Source organism: Melozone crissalis, unplaced genomic scaffold (assembly GCF_028551555.1).
Source record: "Melozone crissalis strain CALT ecotype California unplaced genomic scaffold, PUWL_Pcris_2 ptg000016l_1, whole genome shotgun sequence".
NCBI lineage: Eukaryota > Metazoa > Chordata > Aves > Passeriformes > Passerellidae > Melozone > Melozone crissalis.
The window spans coordinates 3610525-3636155 of NW_026535794.1; the positions used below are offsets into that span (position 1 = coordinate 3610525).

Sequence of the window (25631 nt, forward strand, 5' to 3'; positions counted from 1 at the left end):
CGGGGAGTGCTAAAATTTCTTGCAGAAATATTTGATTTGGGCTGTGAGAAGAGCCCTGATCCCTTTTTGGTGACACACCTGAGTTCCTGTGGGTGTGTTTATGAGTCAGGAATGCTTCAGGCAGGGATGTTCTGCTTTTTGGAAAGCTGGGAAAGCAGCAGAATTGTTCCAAGCTGTGTTCAGCTTTGCTGTGTGTTCTGTGTGGAGCCACTGCCACCTCCTGGAGCTGGATGTGTGCAGCCACAAAGCCAGGCAGGGCTCCCAAACCTCTCCTGAGTGAGCTTTATACCACTCCCAAAGGGCAGTTGCGAGAGACAATTAAATTACATCAGCTGATTTCTCCTCCTCTAATTCCCTGGTGTCCTTTGCAGAGTTTAACTCCCCAGGAATTATTTTTAAATCCCTTTACAAATATATGACAACCTGAAAAGACCAAAATCTACTTTTTCCAGCTGTTTTTTTATGGTGTTGCAGCAAAAACAGTTTGTTAACTCAAATTTCTGAGTAGATTTCAAACTCTGATAATTTCAGCATTTTTAAAAGGAATTTTTGATTGATTGGGCTCTAAATTAAAATAAATCCTTCCAGCAGGCAGCTTTATCTATTTTGCACATTGAGAGCTTCCCTGAGGCTGCCTAACTCACCCAGAGCAAGAATTATTTCAGTATCTGAGGAGGATTTGTTCAATTGCAGAAAATACAGCTGAATTCAAGGTAGTTGCTCCTTGACTAAATGAAGTTTTCCTCATTGAAATCAGGTGTGTGGGATTTGGAGCAAAGGTGCTTTTGTGTGGTATTTTTGTCTTTGAAATAGTGAATATTTACACAGGGCTTGTAGAGTGGCTGAAATACTTTTGGAGGAGCCTTTCGGTTCTCTGTTTAAAAAAAAAAATCACTTAGGTTGCATAAAAAATTTAGAAATTAGAGTTTTTCCAAATTACCTGTACCATTTGGTTTTTGATTTGATTTCTGTGATTAGGGAAACATTGATTGGTGCAGCCATTCTGCACATGGTGGGAAGAGGAGACACATCCTGTGCCCCATTATCCAGAACTCAAAAATAAAATAAGGGCTGAGGCCGCCTCAGGTCACAGTGGAAATCCATGTGAAGGGAATTTACAGAGATTTGAAATGTAGCAAAAATGAAAATATGTAGATCTGTCCTGTCCTTCCCCATTCCCGACCTGCCCGTGGCTCCCTTTGCTCCCTGTCCTGCCTCAGTGATGTTGTGGGGTGGGGTGGTGATCTCCAGCCCTGCTGCTCCCTGGCACATCTCTGACCTCAGTTTCACTAAAGGTGTGTCCATTTCCCCATCACAGCTCCAAACACCTGTACTTTGGCCCAACAATGAGTTAAATGATGCAGCCTGTGTGGGGGATCCATGAGGAACAGGCAAAGGTTGATGGGAACTGATGGAGGAAGATGGGGGAAATATCAGAAATAGTTCATCTTCTGTGGAATCCCCTGTTTCAGGAGTTTGAATGGAATTCACAGAATTCCCAGAATGACCACGTTGGAAGAGACCTTCAAGGCCATCGAGTCCAACCCAGCCCCAACAGCTCAACTCAACCCTGGCACCCAGTGCCACATCCAGGCTTTGTTAAACACACCCAGGGATGGGGACTGCACCACCTCCCCGGGCAGCCATTGCAGAACTTTATCACTCTTTCTGTGAAAAACTTTTTCCTGCTATCCAACCTAAATTTCCCTTGGTGAGCTTGAGGCTGTGTGCTCTGGTTCTGCTTTAAAAATTTTTACATGCTGCTTTAAAAATTACCCTGATTATCAAACTCTTCACGTTTGCTTTGGCTTTAAAATAAAGGAAGTCTTGAAGCACATTTGGTGCTACAGAGATCTATTTCTACTTTTAGCTACATCTTTGTTTGAGGACAAAGAATTTCTGCTCCTGTTTATACCCTGTAGGAATAATATTTAGTCCCCTGCGGATCAAAGCCAGAGGGTTGATCCACAGGGGACTAAATATTTAGAGAGTTTTTAGAGAGTGTGTTCCATTTGGTTTGGTGATCTTGGCCCACAGTCCTGCCTGATACTGATGCAGGGAGATAAACACCAGTGGTTTATGGAGAAGGAACACTGCATGGCAAAGATCTCACCCCTGGCTGATCCAGGACTGATTTTGCCAGAAAATTCCAGGGTGTCCTTCCCATGAAGAACCCAGTGAACCCTTTTAGCCCAAACAGCTTCTGCTGCAGGAAAAGAATACACTAATACCCTGTAAGTTCACGGACAAAAAGTTCTCTTTGGTGCAATTTTATATCAGAACAGACTTTTACAAAATGATAATACATTTATTGTGTCATCTACAGCAGTATACATGTTAAAAACAATTTCTCAAAACACAAAAAAGGTTAGAAAGCAGCAGTTGATATCTGTGTTTCCACCTCATAACAAAGCTGAATAACCCCAGATCCCATTACCAATGAAACCAATTTTGACCAAAAAAGGTCAGTATTAGACCCAACAGGCCAGTAACTTTGTACCTTGACACAGTCAAAAGCCAAAATACAGCTTTCCATCCAACAACTTGGTTCTTCTCAGAGCTATAGCAGGTTGCATTGCCACTAAATTGACAAGGAGAAGGGAAAGAGAATGAACACACCAAATATTTGTTTTTTTACAGACTATACTGATACACAAAGGCCTCTTGAGACTTCTCTGCAAGCACAAAGTCCATTGGGAAAGGCATATGCAGAAGCCTAGGTAATTTCAGACACTGAAGAGTGTCATATCACACAGTGTCATATCACACAGTAATTCTTCACATGGATGAATTCCCCAAAAGAAAGCCAATGGGAAATTGCAGTTTGAATCATAAGAAGGTGAAAGACCATGAGGTTCAAAACATTGTTCAAGCTCTGCTGGTGTGTTTTCATACACAAAGTACAATGTGTATTTAGCTGAACTTAGCTCTTTAGTACAGATATACACGGAGCATCATCAACATCAGAGCATCCTCAGCTGCTGCTGCGTCCTCCATATCCTCCTACCTGGTTCTTAAATGCAATTCTGAGCTGGTTGCATGTGCCTGACTGCTAAAATCAGAGGGTAAAATTCTTTCTGTAATATTTTTTAAATTTTTTTTTACTGCATGTGCACTGTTACTGTGGTTTGTTCCTGGACACAGAAGTGCTGGTTGTGTGGACACAATCTGACAGGGAGAACAAAATATCCTGAAAGCTCTTCATGAGAGCTCCTGACTCTTTACCAGGCATCCACCTCCCCCAAATCTGGTAGGTAATACCCAACAGGAGCCAGCTGAAAGCTTTTCAACACCATCATTTCTCAGCATGCATGAGATAGAACAATGGTGATTGGGCAAAGTTGCCAGGGAAAATTAATTTCTATCTCGGCCTCCCCAGGGTCAGCATCTGTTTCTAATCTGGTCAGGGAGACGTCCTGGAGGAGAGAAACAGCCAATTGCAAAGTGTGAATCATCTCACCCTGGAGCAGACATCAAAATTGTTTGATGCTTGTCCTCTGAAGTTGCTCATTTCTCTCTAGTGACCAAAAAAGGCAAAGTGCAGAAACCAGATTAAAGGAAGAAATCTTCCCTTTTGGTGTCTAAGTGGTCTTCTGCTCAAGGTCTCTTCCAGAGGTTCAGCTCTGAGCCAGAATAACTCATGCCAGTAGTGCCAGATGTTGAAAGGGACATATCTAATACAGCCCTTGATATTCAATTCCTAAGGAAGAAAACTGCTTAAGAACAGATATTTGGCTGTATTTTTGCATTATGTTTTCACAGCTGCAGAAAAAGAGTCTAAGGAACCACTGAGATGATAAAGTCTGAGTTTGGACTGAATCCCACTATGTGAATTTATCTATTTCCTAGATATCCACAGATATGACTTAGGAGCTACAGCAGACACTAATCCTGTCAGGCAGGATCCCATGTGGGGTCCATAATCCTGTTCTCACCAACCCTTTAGACCTCCCATGCTGTGGTCACAGAAGAACAATATTAATAATATGAGCACACCTTGCTCTGAAAGCCTTGCCCCATGAGAAAGATCTCAGAACAAAAGAGAAGGTCTGTTATTGTGAAATCACATAATCTTATGGGGAAAATCTTAATTTATTGAATTTTCTAGGTTTTTGACCTGTGGGAGCATTTGCATAAACACAGAAAGGACTAAAGCTCTTAAATAGCCTTAAAGAGTCTATTGCTATACAAAGAATGAACTTAATTTCCTTAATCATCCATCATGGACACTTCTGAAACCATCTCTGGGCTCTGAAACTTTCCCCATAAGTTTATGTGATTATGAATCACATAATCTCATGGGGAAAATCTTAATTTATTGAATTTTCTAGATTTTTGATTGTGGAATCACACAATCTTATGGGGAAAATTTTAATTTATTGAATTTCCTAGGTTTTTGACCTGTGGGAGCATTTGCATAAACACAGAAAGGATTAAAGCCCTTCAATAGCCTTAAAGAATCTATTGCTATGCAAAGAATGAACCTAATTTCCTTAATCATCCATCATGGACACTTCTGAAACCATCTCTGGGCTCTGAAACCTTCCCCATAAGATTATGTGATTATGAATCACACAATCTTATGGGGAAAATCTTAATTTATTGAATTTTCTAGGTTTTTGACTTGTGGGAGCATTTGCATAAATAGAGAAAGGACTAAAGCTCTTAAATAGCTTTAAAGAATCTATTGCTATACAAAAAATGAACTTAATGTCCTTAATAATCATCCATGGACAGTTCAAAAATAATCTCTGGGCTCTGATGCCTCCAACTAAATGAATTTCACAGACTGAAAACTTCTGACATGGGCAATTGTTTCTGAAACACTCTTGAAACCCAAGTTCAGATACCAAGGCAAGTAAAGCCAATTAAATTAATGGCATTTGCATTTCTTTTGTTGCTACTGTCTGTTAAATTCACTGTGAAAAAATTTTTTTTTCTGCTATAACTCTGAAATCTTGATATCTAATTTCTGTCAGGACTGGGCTGGAAAAATAGTGTGAAGTTGGATATTTGTATGGTTCACAGGTCAGATTTAGTAGAGATTTAGTAGTAGTGTCAGACCAAAGCACTGAAACCTCCCAAACTGACACCATCAGCATATTTCAACCTATTTTAACCATGATTTCCTGCAGCATTTTGACTGAATGTGTGTCACATCTATTGGTTTGGAAAAGCTTCCCTTGCACGATTATAACTGAAAACAGAAAAGCAAAATATTGGAGTTATTTTCCTTTTAGGTTTGGCTGAACAAAAATTGCTCAACCCCCCAAATCTCATTTATACACTTTCAAAACTGGAAATCTTTCTCTTAATTTTTATTTTTCTTTTTTTATTTCCTTTTTCCCCCAGGATGCTTGGCCAGCTGCTTCCAGGTAATTTTCCTGCTATTTTTAACGAATCCATGTCTGTCTGTATTTGATTCTTGGCACTGGTTTTGCTGCCCAAATTTGGATTAGAGCTGAGAGAAATGCAGCTTAATAGCATGACTATTTTTAGCCTTATCTTGCAGCTGTATGATCAAAGACAAACTGGAGACTTCATCTGAAATAAAGCTGTTTATATCTCAGGAAAAGAGAAGGAAACTGGAGGCAAGATCAGTATGACAAGCAATCCAAGTGAGCCAGGAGTTATTTCAACTCCAGGTTCAGATAAAGGATTTTAACTGCCAAAAAAGTTTTACAGTAACTTTCCAATGGGAAGAGAAGGTGAAAAAAAGATGTTGAATTTTAAAATGAGGGGTGATCAGTTTAGGAATGGGAGTAAAATAATATGAAAATAATGGCAATTAAAGAGTCCCCTTCCTATTGAATGAATATGTTTTGTTCTTGATCATTTTGGCTTTGCCCATTTTTAGTTACTGCTTTCTTTTGTCTGTGGGGCTTTTGAAAAAACCACTGAATTTTTGAGCTGACCAGAGGCTCCTTCATATGCAAGCACTGGATCTATCCTGCTATTCAGAAGCGGAATTTATTCCACCTTTGACATGAAAATATTATGAAAAGCCACAATTTGAATAATAAATAAGCAAGGCAAATTATGGCAACTAATCCTTGGAGGATCAGAGTCTCACAGTCAGGTTTTTAGCATGAGTACAAGAAACTCTCTCTTGTGTCCCATTCTGGTCCTCAAAATAAAAGAATGAAGTGGCCAAACTAGAGAAGGTCACAAGGAGAACCATGAAGATCATCAGAGGATGGACAATGGGGGCAGTGAAGAAAAACTAAGGGAATTTATCCCTGGAGAAAAGAAGCCTCAATGGTGACCTCACCAAAAAGAGTGGTCAGAAAGAGGATGAAAGTTCTCTTTTTCTCAAGGATCCATATGGAGAATACAAGAGTGACAAGCTGCACCAGGAGAGGGATCATGTTGATATAAGAAAGGAATTTTTTTAGAGTGAGAACAGCCGTTCATGGGAACAACCTCCCCTGAGGTGTGGTGGGGTCCCTATCAAGAGAGGTTTTCAAGAGGTAGCTGGGCAGGGTGTGAGATAAATTCATCCTGGCTCCCTTTCTCATGAAAGGTTGGACCAAATTTGTCATTCAAGGTCACCTCCAGCCTTGGTTGTTGGTTCTATGAACTTCATTCCCATTGATGATGGAGAGAATCCAGGGAGAATCATCTTTGCAAAGGGAAACTCAAATTATCAGTTCATGGACACTTCTGGTTGTTATTTAGCCTTGTCATTGCACTGTCCTTAAGGTGCAATGAGAGACGGATGCTGAAAGGGAGCAGCCAAACACCCAATAAAGTGTCTGGATTTAACTTCCAAACTGCATTTTCCTCTGGACTCCCCTACCTTCATCCCTTCTCCCACCACCCCATTTTAATACCTGGTTTTCAAATGCAAATATTTAAATAATGCAGAGGAACTTGAGTGGTTTTCCTCTATGATTCAAAACTTCCCAGAACTAAGCATTTAAGGTTCTTTCCCTGGGCTCTGAGTTCCAGAAACACTAAAAGTGACAGGAAAAGGAGGTGACATCACCATGCAGCAATGAAACAGCCTCATCCTTTACAACCTAGGTTGTAGTTTTCATTTTTGGGATGTGAATTGTCCTGCAGTACCAGCACTCCACACTGACAAGTCATTAATCAAAACAGTGGTTAGATACAGTAAATAGTCACAAAACCTGCAGCACAAAAAAGTTTTCTGTACATTTATAAAAGCAAAATAAGAAAATTAGACAGGAAATACATTATGGACATGGTAGAAAAAATGGCTCAAGGAGCACTGCACACTTTTTTTTTGTTTGTTTGTTTTGTTTTAATTGTGTACTGTTTTTAATAACACAGCCTTTCTAGCTCCAAAATATATTTCACAGTGAAAAAATCAAACAAAGCACTGTTACACTCGGTTGATATTTACACACACAGAGAAGCAAACTGCCTGTTGGATTCTTCCTTCCTGAAACAAATGGAAAAATCGGCCCCTGTGGGGTGGCCACGCCTGGCCAGCACCTGCAGCTTACATTCAACGGAGAGATTTGTGGAGAGCTCATTTGTGCCATGGCATCAGAGTCTGGATCCCATCACTGTGTCCACCTCCAGTGTGACCTGTTCCCTTCCAGGGTCACTGGGCAAGTTCCAGTGACTCAGGAAAAGCCAAATCTGCCAGTGCATGGACACTTTTATTCGGAGAAATAAAATCATAATCGGTTTTGCTTTTATTTTTTTAAATTTTTTTTTTGTGTAATATATTTTCTATTTAATATGTTGAAGATCCCATTTCTTCTGCTAAATTCATTGCTGGTGAACAGATTCAATTTTTCTACTGAACAAGAAACACATTGTCTACAACAATAGAAATTTCCACTCCACTTCTCTCCAAACTCCTGAGCATTGGCTCAAGGAATTAAGGAGCAAATCCAATTTTTCACAACTTTTCCATCCTTGGACTCTCTATCTGGGACCACCAGAAATTAATAGTAATAACAATTTGCTGAGAACAAATCCCAATTCCAGGTGAAGCAGTTTATTCTAACAATAACAGCAGTTTTTTCTGTACTGATTTAATTTAGCTGAGGACCTGGTCTCCAGTGTGCAGGGTCAAAGGGTGGTTTTGGTGATGTGGACATTTGCCCACAAGGCACTGGACTGAGATCCACCAACTCAAACTGCAGAGCACTCTGGGATGGCCAGGACAACAACAAAACCCAGAAGAAAGCTCAGAATAATTTCAACAACAGCAAAAAAAAAAAAAAAAAAAAAAAGAAAATATCCAAACACCTTCTTGCTCTGGGCTGAAACAAGAAAAATTCCCCAGCTAGAGGCAGTTATTTGACATCTTTTTCTCCAAAATTCTAATTTGTTAATGACTGAAAACTGGCTAATGGCCATTCATGCAAAAAATAGCCTTTTTTTTCTTTTTTTAAATAATACATTTACAGTGTTGGCAATATAATCCTTGTGAAAGCCCATCCTACAGAAAATTGTCAAATATGCTTTTACCTGATAAATATTCCTTTCCCCAACTCTCTGGACAACAAAGTACCTGATTTCTGGAGAAACATTCTAAAATAGCATTAAGAAGCATCTGAAGAAAGACAAAGGGCCAATCTATCAGTTAAAAACACTTTGACTTTTGCAGAGAGCTGGGAAGAGGGAAACAAATTCTGCTCTCAGAGCAGCAAATCAGTGTTGTAGATTTGGGGGGGAAAAAAAGGTGTTTGGATCATATAAATCCCATTTATGAACCTGGAGTGCAATGGAAGTGGTTTCAGCTGTTTTGCTGGTCCTCTGTGCCACGGCAGATTTCACATGACAGGGCTGTCCCCATCTCCTAAGAGCATAATCCTGTACCAATATGACCTCAAACAACATTTCTGTCTGTTTGGAATTAAATTTACATTCATTTAGATGGCTCCAGCCAAGAGCAGAATATTCCCATAAAGGATTATATAAGTGTTAAGTATTATTATAATCATTATTTCTTTCACAACTTTCTGAGACCTTTCTTTTTTTCTCCTTTTAAAAATAAGTAAACTAGGATTATCTTTAAAAATCTCTGCTTAAAATGACATCAAAACTCTTTTTTTCTTTTGTACTTAAACTAACAAAAACCAGTGAAATTAAAAGCTCACACTCAGCTGACACTAATATTCCAAGTATTTCACTTTTTTTTCTGTTTTTTAGTTTGTGATCATGTCAACTAACACCGAAGAACAAGCCTGAATTTTGAATTTCCTGGTTACTATTAGTTTCAGTTCAAAACTTCACATTTAAAATGCCATTTTCATCTTTGTTTGTAATATATGCATACACATACACGCACATATATATATATTTGATATATATATATTTTTTTTTCTCAGTTCATAAATTCATAAATCCAAGATGAAGGGAGCGCTAGGACGGCCCTCAGGCCTTTTTTTTGCGCTGTATAAAGATTCTTAAGAATTGACATCATCGACATTGGGTTGAAGTAGATTTGTAGCAGTCGTGGCTTTAACTACAAGGCAAAGGTTGAAAGAACATTCGAGTTCCTCTCCAAGAAAAGCAGTAAGACCATTGGTGGTGAAACGAACAGAATATCCCAAGAGAGAGAGAGAGAGAACTGCCAGGTGTGGGAAGTCATCCAAAGTCTTTATCCTTTCCTTCCGTGCCATCTTAGTGTTCAGTTTAGTTGGTTTTATTCCTCACCAAATGCAGGTGATTTTTTTTTTTTTTACCTTCCAGGGCGATCCCACCAGGTCCTTCTCGTGCCTTTTTGCTCTGGCAGGGAAGAGTCAGCGCTCAGAAGTCAACCAGGTTGCAAAGGCACGGCACTCTGTGTGACAGCACTGCCCCCAAAGCCACCAATGCCACGTGTGGCCACTGGAGCAGAAGGTTCAAGATCATCTGGAGGGAAAGGCCACCCTGGAACTGCCTCTTGTTCTTAAGGTGGGTGGGGAGGGACAGTTATTTGTGATATAAAGAGTCCAAATGATCAATCTATCAATCAATGCCAAAAATAGAGCTATATCTCAACTGCATGGCCCTTTTAGAAAATTCACAGCTTAGCTAGAACAGAAAGCATTGCTGGGAGCGTCCCTGGGTATGGAAAGCACAGCGGATCCCATTGCTCTTGCCTGAAGTTCCTGCACTGATGTGCAGTTTGGTATTGGCACAGCTGTTCCTCTAAATCCATCGAGGATGTCTGAATCCAGCCATGAGCTCAATTTTCTGGAGATCCTCCTGAACCAAGCTGGATTGATTAACCCAAGCACGTTAGCTCCATCCTAAGGCTCCAAAGAGAAACACTGCGGAAATTCACGTGCCAAAAGACAGGGACAGGCTAAGACATGTTGGACTAGGGAAAAACAAAAAATAGGCAAATCCAACCTAAAATGGAAACCAAGTGGAAAAGTGACTCCATTCACAGAGTAGGATCAGTTTGGCAGCCAAGGATCACAACTGCACAGCAATCACTTGTTACTTTGGACGGACACGGATTACTCGCAGATGCTCTGAAATGGGAATAGTTGAGTGGGTGGGTTTGGCCTCTTGTTTGTCTTTTAAACATTCTCCATTAATGGCCTTGAGTAGAGCTGGGTATTTACAGTGACTGTTAAAAAGAGATATTTACACATTTCCTTTGTTTTTTCACCTCTGAGGGGAGGGGAGGGGAGGGGAGGAGAGGAGAGGAGAGGAGAGGAGAGGAGAGGAGAGGAGAGGAGAGGAGAGGAGAGGAGAGGAGAGGAGAGGAGAGGAGAGGAGAGGAGAGAAGGAAAGGAGAAGGACGGGAAAAAGGAAAAATGAAAGGAGAAAGAAAGGGAATAAGGAAACAAAAAAGGAAAACAGAAAAGGAAAGGAAAGGAAAAAGGAGAGGAAAGGTGAAGGAAAGGAAAGGAAAGAGGAAAAGAAAAAGGAAAGAGAAGGGAAAGGAAAAAGGAAAGGAAAGGAAAACAGAAAAGGAAAGGAAAAAGGAAAGGAAAGGAAAACAGAAAAGAAAAGGAAAAAGGAGAGGAAAGGTGAAGGAAAGGAAAGGAAAGAGGAAAAGAAAAAGGAAAGAATGGAAAGGAAAAAGGAAAGGAAAAAGGAAAACAGAAAAGGAAAAAGGAGAGGAAAGGAAAAGAAAGAGGAAAGGAAAAAGGAAAAAGGAAAAAGGAAAAAGGAAAAGGAAAAAGGAAAAAGGAAAAAGGAAAGGAAAGGAAAGGAAAGGACAGGAAAGGAAAGGAAAGGAAAGGAAAGGAAAGGAAAGGAAAGGAAAGGAAAGGAAAGGAAAGGAAAGGAAAGGAAAGGAAAGGAAAGGAAAGGAAAGGAAAGGAAAGGGAAAGGAAGAGGAAAGGGAAAGGAAGAGGAAAGGGAAATGGAAGGAAACGAGACCTGCACCACCACCAAAACTATTATTTCATTTTTTTTCCTTTTCAAGGGATGGTTTTTGGTTTGCTCGTTGGTTGCTTTGCTCTCCTCAGCTGCTCATGTCGCCAGATTCTCTGCATTTATGCTGGACATCCGAATCTGAGAGCTGCTCTTGCTCAGAATGGAGAGTTGTGTCCCCCCGTTCACTCCGCTGCTCGCTAGAGAAGGATGGCGATGTTTGAAATCCACAGCAAAATACCGGTTGACTTTCCAGCTCCTCCATTTTCTCTTTATTTCTGATTGCACCTTTAGGGAGAAACTTCAAAAGGTCATTTTTTATGTACTTAGCCGCTCGAGGACATGCTGACAAATTATCAAGATTAGAAAAAACCCCACAATTCGACAGAACTGGTTTTAAGGTTTAGTAAACCGTTATTTATTACTAAACTCCTCAGTTCAGCAAAATCTGAAATTACTTTTTCATGGACGGAAAAGGTCCGGGCATGTAGTGGGGAACTACAGCCCAGCCCAGTTTCTGTGTCTGAGTTCAGATAATTTAGGATCAGCCCAGAGGTGCATGGAAGACCTGATCAACACCACCTGGAGAAAAAAATAGCCTGTTTTCATCATTGGCCAGTACCAAAGATACAGCAAGGAGCCAAAGAAACCAGCAGTCAAAAACACTGGATAATATTGAAACACCCTGTCCTGAGAGGCAGCTTCTCTCACCTGCCATTAATGGATGGATATTTACACAGAATTTTGCCTCCTGCTTTCAGATCCTCCCCAAGCAGAGCAGCTCTGGGATTAATGTAGATCTGTGCCACCCTCCTTTGCTTGAGAGGTTATTTTTTTATTGGCACCCACAGTAAATCACCAAGAGTAAAACAACCCAAGATCAGAAGTTCAATTAGGCAATAAGTAAATAATCCCACAGCTTTTCTACTTTTCACTCATTACCAGTTTGCTGACAACACTGCTGGGGGGTGCACAAGTGTATAAATATATAAAGTAGTAAAGATTTAATATAAGAGAGGTTGTAGTAGCTTGGACCAACATTTACTTGATTACTCATTCGTGTATCATGTTTCTGAATGAAATAGTGTAAGAATAAGGAAACATGTAGATATGTTTTCCCAATATGATTTTCCAATCTGCAATAGAGCTGCTGTGTCAAAGATGTTTGTCTTGTCTGTAACAGCCATTGATGAACTTTCCTGGATTAATATTGTCAAAATGAATGAGCATTAGTCAAAATGCTAAACAATGGCTTCAACTGTATGGACGAAAACTACAGGGAGGAAAAATCCAACTGGAAAACTTCTAAGACCTACAAATTCCTATTTGGGTTAAAGTTATCTAAAACATAGATATATTAAAAATAGATAGAAAATTGAGTTATATTTTCTCTGTAAAAAGGGAATAGCATTTGAATCTGTAAAAGTGTGCTATTTCCAACATTTTCTTGCTGTAGGAAATTTAGTGAAGGCACAAGACATCCTCTAATTACCGTTTTCTGATATCTTGAGAGGGGAAATGGCTTTAATTAACCTGGTTGTGTTGGTTTGGCAAAGAACCACCACCCCCACTCCTTCCAAGGGGCTTCAGGAGATCTTGACTATGCCCATGAGCAAAGACAACCCATAAGTTTGTTTAATGAGCTTGGAGATTACTGTGGTTTATCTGAGAAGGAATCACTTGGATTAAGGAGTTTGAGACCTCTTTGTAGAAGAGATCAGCAATGCCAGGCTATACCTGCAGTCATTCCCCTTGAAAAGAAGAAAAGAAGGTGATTTTAGCAAAATACTCCAGCTGTTGGGCTGCACAAGAGATGTGTAGCAGTGGAGAATTCCTCCACTCAGAGTTTATGGATGTTCTAGAGTTCATTGTTCTAGACGTTTTTGGTTCTAGATGTTCATGGATGAACTCTCGATGTTCCATGCTCCTCTTAGGGCAACATTGAGCAGGGAACCCTTTTCCAGCAATTCAGAAAACAATTACCTCAGCTATTCAGTCAGTTAAACAGGCAGGGAAATGCAGATTGGAACAGGAGAACCAGAAGGAACCACGGATGTGGCCAGCAGCAGTTGCCATGTGCTGAGAGGAGTGTGAGGCTTGCAAGGCACCCAGGTGGTGTCTGGGGGGTGGAAAAGAAATCTGGGCACCTGACACCCTTGGGCTGTTTGTGTTTGAAGGTGAAGGTGGCAGGGCTCAGGAGAGAAGCTGGTGCCAGTTGGGTGGTGCCCAAGAAAACTCAGCCTTCAGTGGAGGGTTTGCCATTGTTCTCCTCAGCCTTTTCCTAGGAAAGCTGGAAAGATTTAGGGTGGATGGATGATCTTCAAGAGGGGAAGGAGACCACACTGAGAGGTGAACAATGGTTTTTATTTAGCCTTGCACCTTATCACTAATGGTGATATCACTGATATTGGACCCCACACTGTTCCACACAGAGCATGGAATTGCTTGGGTTGGAAGAGACCTTAAAGGTCATCTCCTTCAACTTCCTGCTACGTGCAGGGACACCTTCCACTACCCCAGTGTAGCATTCACATTCTCTGGAAAAATCCCTTCACCCAGGACTTTTCTCCTGGGAAGCTGAGAAGCCTCAGAGAAAAGGGAAAACAATTCTTATCTCATTTGCTTCTCCTGTGTTGTGCTCATGTGGAATGTGTTTGGAGATTGTTTACCCACAGGTGATTGTTTCATTGGATTCTGCTGTGAGTTGTTTTCACTCTTTGGCCAATCAGGGCCAAGCTGTGTCAGGACTCTGGAAAGAGTCAGGAGTTTTCATTACTATCTTTTTAGCATTCTGTCTGTATCCTTTCAGTTTTTTTAGTATATTTTAGTATTCTTTAATATAAGATAGTATTATAAAATAATAAATTAGCCTTCTGAGAACATGGAGTCAGATTTATCATTCCTGCCTTTGTCAGGACATTTCCCAGCAAATACTCTAGGGTGCTCCAAGCCCTGTCCAACCTGGTCTTGGACACTTCCAGGGATCGAGCAGCCTCAGCTTCTCTGGGCACACTGTGACAGGCCCTCACCATCTTCTGATGAATCTCAGATTGAAAGCACCATCACCAGTTTGGCTGATGGCTCCAAACTGGGGTTGACAGAGATATGTCAGACCTCTTAGAGAGAGCTGAACAGGCTGGGAGAGTGGGCTGGCAAGAACAGGGCAAAATTCAACAAAATCAGTGCAAAATTTGGTGCCTGGGATGCCATTTCAAGATAGACCTGTCCATATCCTACCTCTGTCAGGAAGCCTCAATCTTAGCCATCATCTCTGGTAAGGCCAATGTTTGGGTTTGATAAAGACATCACAAATCCTTTATTCTTTCCTTTTTTTTTTTTTTTTTTTTTTTTTTTTCCTGGGAATTGTGAGATTCAGACTAAAGTATCAGGGATTATGGTAGATGAGAGTTAGAATGGACAATTGGAACAGCAGTTACTCCCACAAGAAAATGGGATGTAGATGACAAGTGAAGGACATTTTATATTAAAAATCTTACCTCCCCATTCAAGAAGCAGTAGAGAACAGCAACAACAAAACCCTAGGGAAATAGGAGAGAAAAAAAAATGTAATTCAAATCCTGAAGGAATGACAGAAAATTGTGGTATTCACATTTTCTGAACAGAGAGAGACATAATTCTGTCTCCCAGGGTTTTTCCTGGAGAAGCACAGAGAGAAGAAGAGAAAACAATTCTTATCTCTACTTGCTGCTCCTGTTGTTTTTGCACATGTGGAATGTGTTAGGAAGATTGTTCACGTGAAGGGATTTGTCAATTGGAGTCTGCTGAGGATTGTTTTGTTTCCTTGGCCAATTGGGTCAAAGCTGTGTCCTGGCTGTCTCAGACAGTCATGGATTTTTCTTTAGTATCTTTTAGTAACTCTTTAGTATAGTTATGATATAGGATTAATATGGTATTGTTTTAATAAAACATTTGGTAGAAAATAGCTGGAGTTAAAAAACCACAACAAGTAAACAAACAACCCCAAAATCCTGATATACAAAACCTACACATAAATGAGCAAAGACACACTCTGAGAGCTGCGCATGCAAAGTGGCTATAAAGAACAGTGGTTTGGTTCTAAAGAAAGCTGAATTCAGTGTGTAATCACCTGGAAGGATCCCAGTCCCAATTCAAACACCAGCCTCTCCCTCTTACTGACGTTCTCAGGAGAAAAGGCAAACACCGTGTAGTGAATTCCAAACAAAGGGATCAGCAGCAGGGTGGAGCGAGCCAGTCTCCTGTCACAACAGAGGGAAATAAACTTTAATGCAGCCTTGCAATTAGCAACCTGCACTTTAATTAAAGAAGAAAGCACAGAAAATATTTTGCTGACAGACTTTTGGGAAATACGTACACCGCGTAATTATACAAACAAATATGCAACATTCCTGTTTGTTCCCAAAGACTGTTTGCACACACACTGCAGTTTGCTCCCCCTTCTTCACACTGCTACAGTAATGGCACGTTAATTATGCTTAATGCTCACTGCTGCTATTTTTATTTGCATTATTATAAGCAGGAATTTTCTCCTACCATGGCAAAAAATGAGGGGAATCTTGCTAAGGGATTCAGACTGCTGCTATGGTACAATTATAAACCTCTCACCCAATTTAAAACTCCCCTTAATCCCAGTAGAGTTTTAAATCACTTTTTGTTGATTTCTCTGTGTGTGTGTGTGTATGTGAATATGTTTCTGCACAGCAAAAAAATTTCCAAAATAACCACACAAATAAAGCTAAAAAACCAACAGCCACAAATAAAAGTTAACCCCCCTGCATGTTCTTGTACTCACAACTATTCCTGAAGGTTTGATTTTGGTCTCAGTTTATACTGTTGGAAACCTAAGTGCAATTCCACTGTTTAACTATTTCACTGCTTCAGAATAAAGAAGTTTCAGAGGGAAATTCAGCTCAGCTGATATAAACCCAAGGGTTGGAAATGAATATTTTACATGTGGGCATTTAACTGGTGAAATTCCCCCAAAGCAGGGGCCAGCAAAGACTTGGGCATGTTTTGGTGAGTGTCACTGTCTGACTGAGCAGCAAAAAAAAAAAATGAGCAAAGAGAAAGCAAATGTTCTGAAAATAAAGCAAGTGCTTCATTACAAACAAAGTGACCTAAGAAACCTCCAGGACATTTTCAGAGGGAAAGAATATCATTGGTTATGTTCAGGTAAGTGAAGAAGGCAGATGGTGAACAAAGGAAGGCAGAAAGCTGTAAAGATTTTTCAAAGAGCTGCATATTTGTTCAAACTCAAATGTCCCCTCTGCTTTTATCTATTTGGTACATTGCACACAGGTTTGAATTTGCTAATTCATGCTCAGTGATAACCCAAAATGATTGTTTGTTGTTTTAGAAGATTTAATTAACACACTTTAAAGAATGTTGTGAGCACAATTATCTCCAGCAGTGATCTGGGAATGGGACATGAGTGCAATGCTGGTCTCTCAGTCAGACTTTGGGCCCCATTGGGATAAATTCATCCCAACTTTTGCACTGAACACACCCAAGCCATAAATCTGATGGACACCAAACCTCAGGTCTTGGTGGAAGACCCCACAAAACAGAGAAAACTCTTCTTGTGGGCTATAAAATTAGACAGTGGCCAAGATCTTTTGAAAAGAGAGGAACAATCTGGGAAGAGGGTGTTGAAGAGCATTCAGAGTGTCCAGGTTTGATGATCTCTAAGAAAAGTAATTTATGCAGTGTGAAATAGCTTTTGGAGTCCTTTCTAGTCCTTTTTCTCTATGGACATACGATCAAGTTAATAAAAAGGAACAGAAACTTCGAGGAGGAGATTAAAGAATAACGTTATCTCTGTAAAAAGGGATGTAAAGAATATAAGTGTCTTAAAGTAGTCATGGAATTAAAAAAATAAAACAAGTTGAAGGTAATAAACTGGACAAAAAATATCATCTCTCCATATCTTCTATCATTTATATTCAGATTTAAGGACAACAACAACAAAAGGATAAATGTTGTTTTGATCTAAAAGTCAGAATAGAATTGTCTATTTGTATGTTCTGTCTCACGGCACTCTTGGGAGATGAATTCAGGGGAAGATACAGAGGAAGTCTCTTTTTATTGTCAGTTTTCTGGCATTAATCCTACCTGATTAATCACACAATTAGTTTGTAGGATCTGGAAATGTAATGCCGTCATCAACTTATTTAAGGTGTTGTCTTCAATATTGTCATAAAAGTGAGGAAGAAAATGCATTAAATAACATATTCAGAAGTTTATAGATTATTAAGATCAATAAAGAGGTAAAGAAGATTTTAATGATAAGAAAAACCTTGAGAGACATTAATGCCTGTAAAATTTGCTTTTTTTCAAGAACATTGGGAAGAGAGAAGACTTAAAGCAGGTCCCGTGAGATATTTAAGTTTCTGTGCAACAGGGAATGAAAGTCTTAAAGGATACTATGGAATTCTCAGGTGTGTAACAGCCAAAGACACTAATCCTCTTTTCTTCCCCCACTCTTTCAGACAGGCAAGAAACTTGGAGGGGGTGGATCTAGAAGTTCTGATATCAATAATAGTTCAGGTGGCTGGAAGATAATGTTCTCCAAAAGATCTAGCAAAAGCCTTGCTCACATTCCCATAGGGAGAGGAAAGTTTTAAGGTTAGTTTAAAAAAAAAAAAAGCAATTTGAATATAAATTTTTGTAGAGGCTGACATTCTGTTTTCCACCTATTATTTTCCTTAAAATCACTTCAAATATTAGACTTTCTCCAGTAGCATGGCTATGAATGTGGACTTTCCATTAAGTGTTAGTACAGACAAATAATGGTGTCCTCTGTTCTCCCTCACTGCTCTATGGAATAATGAAATTAGAACTTTATGCTAAGAGATATCCTAAATAAGAACACTGTCTAATCTGACCAGTATTTGTAAGAATCATGCTTTTATGTTTCCATTGCACATCCACATTTATTAAGGAGACTGCTGAAGTCTCAACCTCTGAACCTTTTTGAGAGAAAAAAATCAAAAAAGAAGCAAAAATCTCCAAACCATAGACTCTGAAGGAAGATCATATGGTTGTTTTGCCATTTAGTCCTGCCTCTCTAAAGTAAGAGAATTGCCCAGTTTAAAAGCTGTCCTAAGTGAAATACTTTGATCAAATATAAACTTTTGCAATGAAGACATCAAGGTGTGCAATCCTGAAAAGCAACATTCACTTCACCAAGGTTTGGACATATATAGTGTATATATTGATAATGAAATTATTTTTTAAATGTCTCTAAAGTCAATGCAGAGAAAAACACACTTTTAAAACATAATTCTTGTGTGCTACAGATGTCTTTTGAACAAGAGGTGACTCCTGTTGTAAACCCTGTGGGTATTGAGTACATCTATTTATGTATATATTGATTAACTTAATGCTGTGACATATCTGCAATGATGGCATCTATTTTTAGTTAAATTAAATGCAGACTTAAATTCCCTTTATTGTCAATGAAGAGCAAGAATCACTGACACAAAAGGACAAATCCTCTGCCCCTAAGGAAATTCTTATCATATCCTATATCCATCCATTGACCTCAAAGGGACCCTGGACTGAGTTTGTCACAAAAAATTTCAGCCCTGTAGATTTGTGAGGTTTAGATTAGAGGAACCCAATTTCTCTGGCCAAAGGTTCATTCATCATCCCTGTGATAAATTTGTGCAAAAAAGAATCGTGACAATATTTCAAATTGAAGGATAAAGAGCAAACCATGAAGGCACAGGATGTCATTATAATGAAATGCTCAACACAGCTCATGTTTAATAAACTGAAGGATCTATTTTATCACAAAATGCTGAACATATTAACGTGACTTTCAGGAACCTCAGTAATCTCCCTGACAGATCTTTTCCAAAAGTTAACTAGGTCTGCAGCATCACTTCCAAAAAACCTGAGATAACACCTGAATGATTCCAGATTTTTAATTCTCCCATGCATAAACCACAGCTTCAGACCTAGGACTTGAAAAACAGAGAAGCTTACCAAGACTTTCATTCTTCAACAGACACAAAAACATAGGTTTAAATATCTCCTGTTCAGGCTGAACTCTTCTTGCCCTTGACTATGTAGAGGATTTCACCTTAGAGAGTTATCAGTCACCCATCTTTCAGAAACACTGCATTTAATGTAAAATTTGGTTCTCTGCAAAGGCCCAACAGGATTTCTGTGCTGCATCAGAATGTCCATTAGGCACTGAACTTTATATTTCAAACTATCTCCTCCTAAACCTAACTCCTAGTTTTACCTAACTGTGCTTAGTCTTCAGCAGCAATCTGTGGTGAAAATGGAGCTGCCTTTTTTGTCTTCTCTATTTCTGTCTGCTTTTGCACAGTTCCAGTCTGCTGACTGAGTATTTTTCAGCATTTTCATTGTTCTATTTCTTGAATACCTCAAAGATATATGAAATCACACAGAAAATTCACTTTATTTTTTTTTTCTAAACTAAAAATATAACCATATATCCAGTGAAGTTACAAACCAATCTTTTTTCCTTAATGGTGTTGAAGATAACTACTAAATATTCTTTAGCAAAATCCTGGAGTTGGGTTTGTGTACAAAGGACACCTGTGTGCCAGGACACCTCAGAGAATGTTGATTCACACTTAGAAAACTGTTGTGAAATTCAGGAGACACATCACCAAAAACATATTATAGATATCTGAAATTGCACCTTAACTAAACAAAAAGAGAGGATAATTTTGGAGCTCTTTTTCAACCTTAATGATGCCATGAATCTGTGGGCTTCTTGTGCAAGGAGCAAGGGGTCAGATGGACTATGGGGTAGTGATTAATTCACACAACTCTTGGCTGAATGGCTTTTATTCACTCTTCTGGATGCCTCACTCTATATTTGATGATATTTGACAATATTGGACTGAACTTGATTATCTGAGAGGTCTTTTCCAACTCAGTGATTCTATAACTTCTGATGGACACAATTCATTTTGATATTAGGTCAGCTATAGCCTTTCCTCACCCCTGGGTGTTTATTAAGTTAACTTCACTCAGTTCAATGGACAAAAGATGTTTTATACCCACTGAGGATTTTATTGACTCAACCTCACCCAGTTTATTCTAGGAAACTTTTCAGGTGAAACATTTTCTCTCAGTATGAAGGTGCTCACCTCTTTGCTGTACAATAAAGAGCAGCTATTAGTTCTGTACAAACACTACCCAAAACCATCAATAGCATCAGCCATAATTAAAAAAAAAAAAGAAAAATTAAGAAGAAATTAAAACAACTTTAAAATCCTCGATTGTGGCGCATCGGCAAAAGCACAGAACAAGAACAAAGAAAAAAATTCTACATGCAACAAGAACTAAATGAAGGCTTTGCTCTCTGGTTACTTCCCCTCTGCTCTCATCCACTCATTTAACTGCAACATGCGTCATACACACACAGTAATGTCACAGGAGTGCGTACACTTACAGGGTAATGGTTGATAGTTCTGACATCTTGCAAGAGTGCTGGTTAGCCCTCTTAGGCTTACAGTAGCATTTCTGAACGCAGCTGCTAAATATGACAAGATTAGCATTTTTTTCAGCATATCGTGAACAGGCCAAGGTAGGTCACTTTCAACACATTTCATGAGACACGTTCACAAAGATGGAAAGCGGACACGACAGGATGGACTCACAGCACGAACCAGCTGCTTGACTGAAGCAGAAATCAAAAAATCAAATAAAAATTGAAGTGCACTGGCTGTTGCTGGCCGTTGTGATGTGCTGATTCACGGACAAACCAAAACTCAAACACCCTGAGGGCAGGGGGGCAGCGCTAACGCATCCGAAATACACAGGACCTGCGCGGTCTGGTTTTGTACAGGGGGTCACAGAACAATAGGTTAAATGAGAGTAGACTGCATGCTCATGGAGAACAATCAGAGAGTAACAGAAACTCGTAGGATGGGGATCAATCTAAGGTCTAATCCTCATTTTCGTTGCGGTGTGGATCTGTTGTTTTTAACAAAAGGTTCTAGTAAGGACACCAAAGCTGTTTTTCCATCTTCCTTGGTGATGGGGAGGGAGCTCAGTATGGAATCTGAATGTCTGGCTGGTAATTTTGGAGATACCACTTATTTTTTTTTTAAGACAGTGTGCTCATCAAAGCAGCAGCCTCATACACTGTGGAGCAGACCTTGATCCCTGCATGTTGGTTTCGAGGAACAGAGAACAAAACAGTTCCTTTCCAACCAGCCAGGAGAGGCTCATTTAAATCAATGAATCAGAAGGGTAATCTGAAACATGGAGGCACTTGGAGGGATCCCATAAGAGATTTTATATCTAGGATAAAAAATATGAAATTTGAAAATAGTGGTTTCTTGTCGACTTTCAAGGGGAGAATTTTTGTTTTGTTTTCAACACGTGGTTGTTTTGGTGGGATTCACCTCAGGAGAGGCTGGATGTTTACAGTACAGATGTGTAAGCAAAATGGGCATCCTCAGGACCCTGAGAATCATCAGAATAAACAGTTGAGAGAGAAATACACATTTATTGGCCAGGTACATCTGACCTGTTTCAGATGTCCACTGTAGGATGGGATGAACACCAAACACCACTGAGTACCCTGAGTAAATCTCAATTAATATAAAGGTAATAAAGGATAAATCTCCATTAATATAAAGAATAATAAAAGTTGATTTTTGAAGCAAATGCCTTCAAGGCAAACATTGAAGTTTGTTCAAACAAACCCAACTGTGTTTCTGTTATGCAGTCTAAGATCTGTGTTCACAACTCATGGAATTTATAAATCTGAACTCTAAACCAGGATGAATTGAAAACATACACACATCCAGCAAATGGATATAGTCACCATGTTTCAACTCATAAAATAAATTTCATTTTTTGGATGTAAAGATGAAAATGACTGCTCCTTTTGCACTAGAATTTCTGTGCTAGATTTTTGCACCACCTGCTTTTTGCAGAGCTGAGTTGGGCATTAATTGTCCACTCAGACTGATCAAAAACGAGCAAGGAGGTTTAAAGGATAGTTCCATTTTATTGTGACTGAGGCTTTCAGAAGTGACTATGGATTTTGAGTGCCACTCATTTTTTTGATCACTTGATCTGAAACACATTTCTCAGACCAATTTTTACCACAAGAGGGCTGCTCAGCCTGTGTTGAAAAGAAGGACTTACAAGGCATATTAAGGTAAAGAGCCTGAAAAGGAAACATGTAAAAAATCAATAATCACTTTGAAAAGTCTTAGCCGTGGGTTGTTGTAGAGGGTTTGTGGTCTTCAATGATATACTTAATGTTGCCATGGCAACCTAGAAATAAATTCCCATCCATGTTTCCCTTACTGCTGATGTCCTGTTTCATTTGACAGGGATTGATTTTTTTATAGCTTTTCCTGGTGAAGAGATCTAATGTGACAGCACTTGGTATTTACTAGAATTATTGAAAAAAACAGACTTGATTTTGAAAATATTATCTATGGATTAACTGCTGCTCCACACCCAGTGAGGAGACATTGACACACAGGTTTGTGATGGGAAACAATGCTAGTACTTCTTAGGAAAACCCTAATATTTTAGCGCCGTTAGCACTTATTTTCTGCCATTTCTAATTTTGATAGATTCACCTCTCTGATTTTAGATGGTGTTAAGTGTCCCAGATCTTTAGAGTACAGAATTTATAGACATTTTGTTTCCTTTCTCCCTCCCCTTTTATTTTGCAAACTTTATTTATTTTCAAAGTAGAGATGCTGGTGGAAGGAAAGGGAAAAAGAGAGAAGAGACAGAGGAGGCAGGAACCAGAAAAAAAAAACAAACATGAAGGAGGAAAAAATAAACAAATATAAGAAAAAAAATAGACAAATATAAGAAAATGAATAAAAATGAGAGCATGGCTATGAAAACACTGCACGACTCAGGGCAGGATCCTCAGACCTCTGTAGGCACACAGAGAACGGAGTCGGTCACATCTAACTCTACGTGCCAAAGACAGATTCCAAACTGAACTGTCACCTTGAACTCACTCAGGGAAAGAGCAGGGACTTCCAGGCTTGAGCTGGCCTGTGTGACAGAGACATCTAAGGCACAGGGGATGCTCTGTCTGACGGAGGTGCCCTGGTGTCCCCGAGTGACCATAGACGACGACTGGACTGCTCAGATCGAGCACGAGACTTTAGACAGCTAAAGGCAAACAAGCTGAGTCTCACCGCAAGTGTCCTGGGCAGGGACTGCAGCTGCATCTGGGAGGAAGAGGGAGGGTGCTAGGGGTGGAAGGGGAAAGAAAAAGTTAAACACTCCCGGGGTGAAATGAGCCATGGATGATGTGGCTGAAGGCCGCCCAACACCTGGGCGTCTCGATGCGAATGAGAGAGAACACAAAAAGGAGTTGTAATTCCATTCTAGAAGTCTCAGAGGTGCTTAAGAGGAGGGAAATGAGCATGCTGATCCAGGTTATGCTGCATTATCCAAGTACATCCGTCATGAAAATGGTCAGGGTTCTGAATTTAGATCGCTACCGACACGCGGGGAATGATGAGGTTTGTGCCTTGTCTCTGAATGTGCTGAAGGGGAATCCTTTGGGAAATGCAGTAAAGGTAGACCTTGGTTCATGCAAATTAAAACCGCTCCTCCTGGAGAATCTTTGTGCACCCTGCTCGAGTAATTCTATGTAACCTCACCATGAGTAGGATTGGCAGCTGTGCAGTAGCAGGAGAAGGAATGCAGAAATAAATCAATGAAATAAAGCATTAAAAATACAGTAGAAAGTTAACCAAAGTGGAAGCACAGAGATTGTATGGCAGAGAGAGGAGAAAATTGAAAAGTAGGTCTGTCTAACATATTGTTTATATCACACACCCTCTTCCCCTCAGCTGGTACTTCTCTAGGCTGGAAGACATCTTCTCCTTGCTGCTCAGGAGCTGAGGATTCCCTGGAGCTGCACTTGCTTCCCTTTGAAACACCAACTAAATTTACAGACCCCACGCCCTTACAGGTCAGATGGAGCAGTTTGGAAAACAGAACTTCCTCTGTAAGCAACAATCGATCGTACAATTCCATCTCTGCAGTGGCCGACCCACTGTGTGCAGGCAGAGCCATTCACCCTCTCATCCAGACACAGAGTAAGCTCAGGTGCTCCTCAGAAAAGCTGTGTTTTAGTTGTATGTCCTCTAATTTTTAGCTGTGTGCCTTTTTCCTTGTCACCCCATGCCAGCTTGGTGAGAAACAGGCCATAAAGTGAGATTTACCTGACCTATTTTGAACTTGTTGTTTAAACTGAAATAAGTTGTACTAAAGGATTTTAGTCTTTGGACTGGGTAGATCTCTACTGACTGTGGAAGGAGCCCAGCAGGATTGATTTATTAAACCAGGTAGATGCCCTGCTGTCTTGCTAAAAGTACAATTGTGCTCTTCATGGGGAAAAAATTAAAAAAAAAAATAAGGAAACTGTGTCTCTAGCCTTTAACGAAAAACAAATCCCAAATTCTTAGTCTTGTTGTCTTGTTACCTAGAGTTCTACTTTTCCTTTCTAATGCCACCAAAATAAGAAGCTGAAGCTGAATGACTGCTTGCAGATCAATGCTGTGGTTAAAAACAAATGTTTTACAAATGTTTAACAAATGTGAATTTACTGGAATGTTTTGTCCAGTAAATCTGACCCTTGAATAGATCTGAGGCTTGAAGGTGAAATAGAATGGTCAAAGAGAGCCATAAATCCTATCTACAGTGCTCATTCTTGCCTTTTCTAACTTCTACAGAGTGGACCTAAAAAGAAGGAGAACACCATTGCTATACTTGGAATTAAATAATGAAGAGATTAAGCCTAATATTTGCCTGTGCTCTAGAGAATAAAGCTGGTAGCAGAGGGCACAATTCTTCCAACAAAAACAACTGTAGCTTCTGTGTCCTGATCCTTGCCCTGTATTAATTCTGGAGCTCCTGTTCTCCCAGGCTGTGTTTTTGTCTCTGAGTGCAGAGCACAGATCCAGGTCGTGCACTGTGGAATAATTCTGATGGAGGTGCAGTAACATCACTGAGGTGCAGCAGAAAATATAATGTTCAATGAGAAAAATGAGATTGTTGCATAAATTAACATTTTGAATACTTTACTGTTTCAAAAGAAGAATGTGCATATCCAAATCCAGGCATAAATACCTGAGAATGGGATTTAGCTCATTGTCCTTGAAAGAAATCAAATGAGCAAAGCCCACAGAGAGTTTGTTGTCCCAGGCTGACACAAGAAGTGGATTTTCAAGCATTACAGACAGGTTTTGGTTCCTGTCAGCTGGCAGAGCTCAGCATCAGTGTAACTACACTGGGTTTGTATAATTTGCAGCTCTGAAGCTTCAGTTACACTGTTTTGACTCACC

General features: G+C 39.8%; 1 protein-coding gene across 11 annotated transcripts in view; it reads right to left on the minus strand.

Moving 5' to 3' along the window:
- Positions 1-11143: 11143 nt before the first annotated feature.
- Positions 11144-25631, minus strand: part of ADCYAP1R1 (ADCYAP receptor type I) — a 147642-nt gene continuing 133154 nt past the window's right edge. For 3 of the 11 annotated variants that reach the window (XM_054274200.1, XM_054274202.1, XM_054274203.1), the window contains 5 exons: positions 23472-23525; positions 20738-20821; positions 15410-15539; positions 14799-14840; positions 11144-11602 (listed from right to left, as the gene is read on the minus strand). In XM_054274200.1, coding sequence (XP_054130175.1) covers positions 11393-11602; positions 14799-14840; positions 15410-15539; positions 20738-20821; positions 23472-23525 — 520 coding nt within the window. In that variant the 3' untranslated portion in view covers positions 11144-11392. The remainder of the gene's footprint in view (positions 11603-14798; positions 14841-15409; positions 15540-20737; positions 20822-23471; positions 23526-25631) is intronic. The other 8 variants (XM_054274204.1, XM_054274205.1, XM_054274210.1 and 5 more) reach the window with 8 other exon arrangements.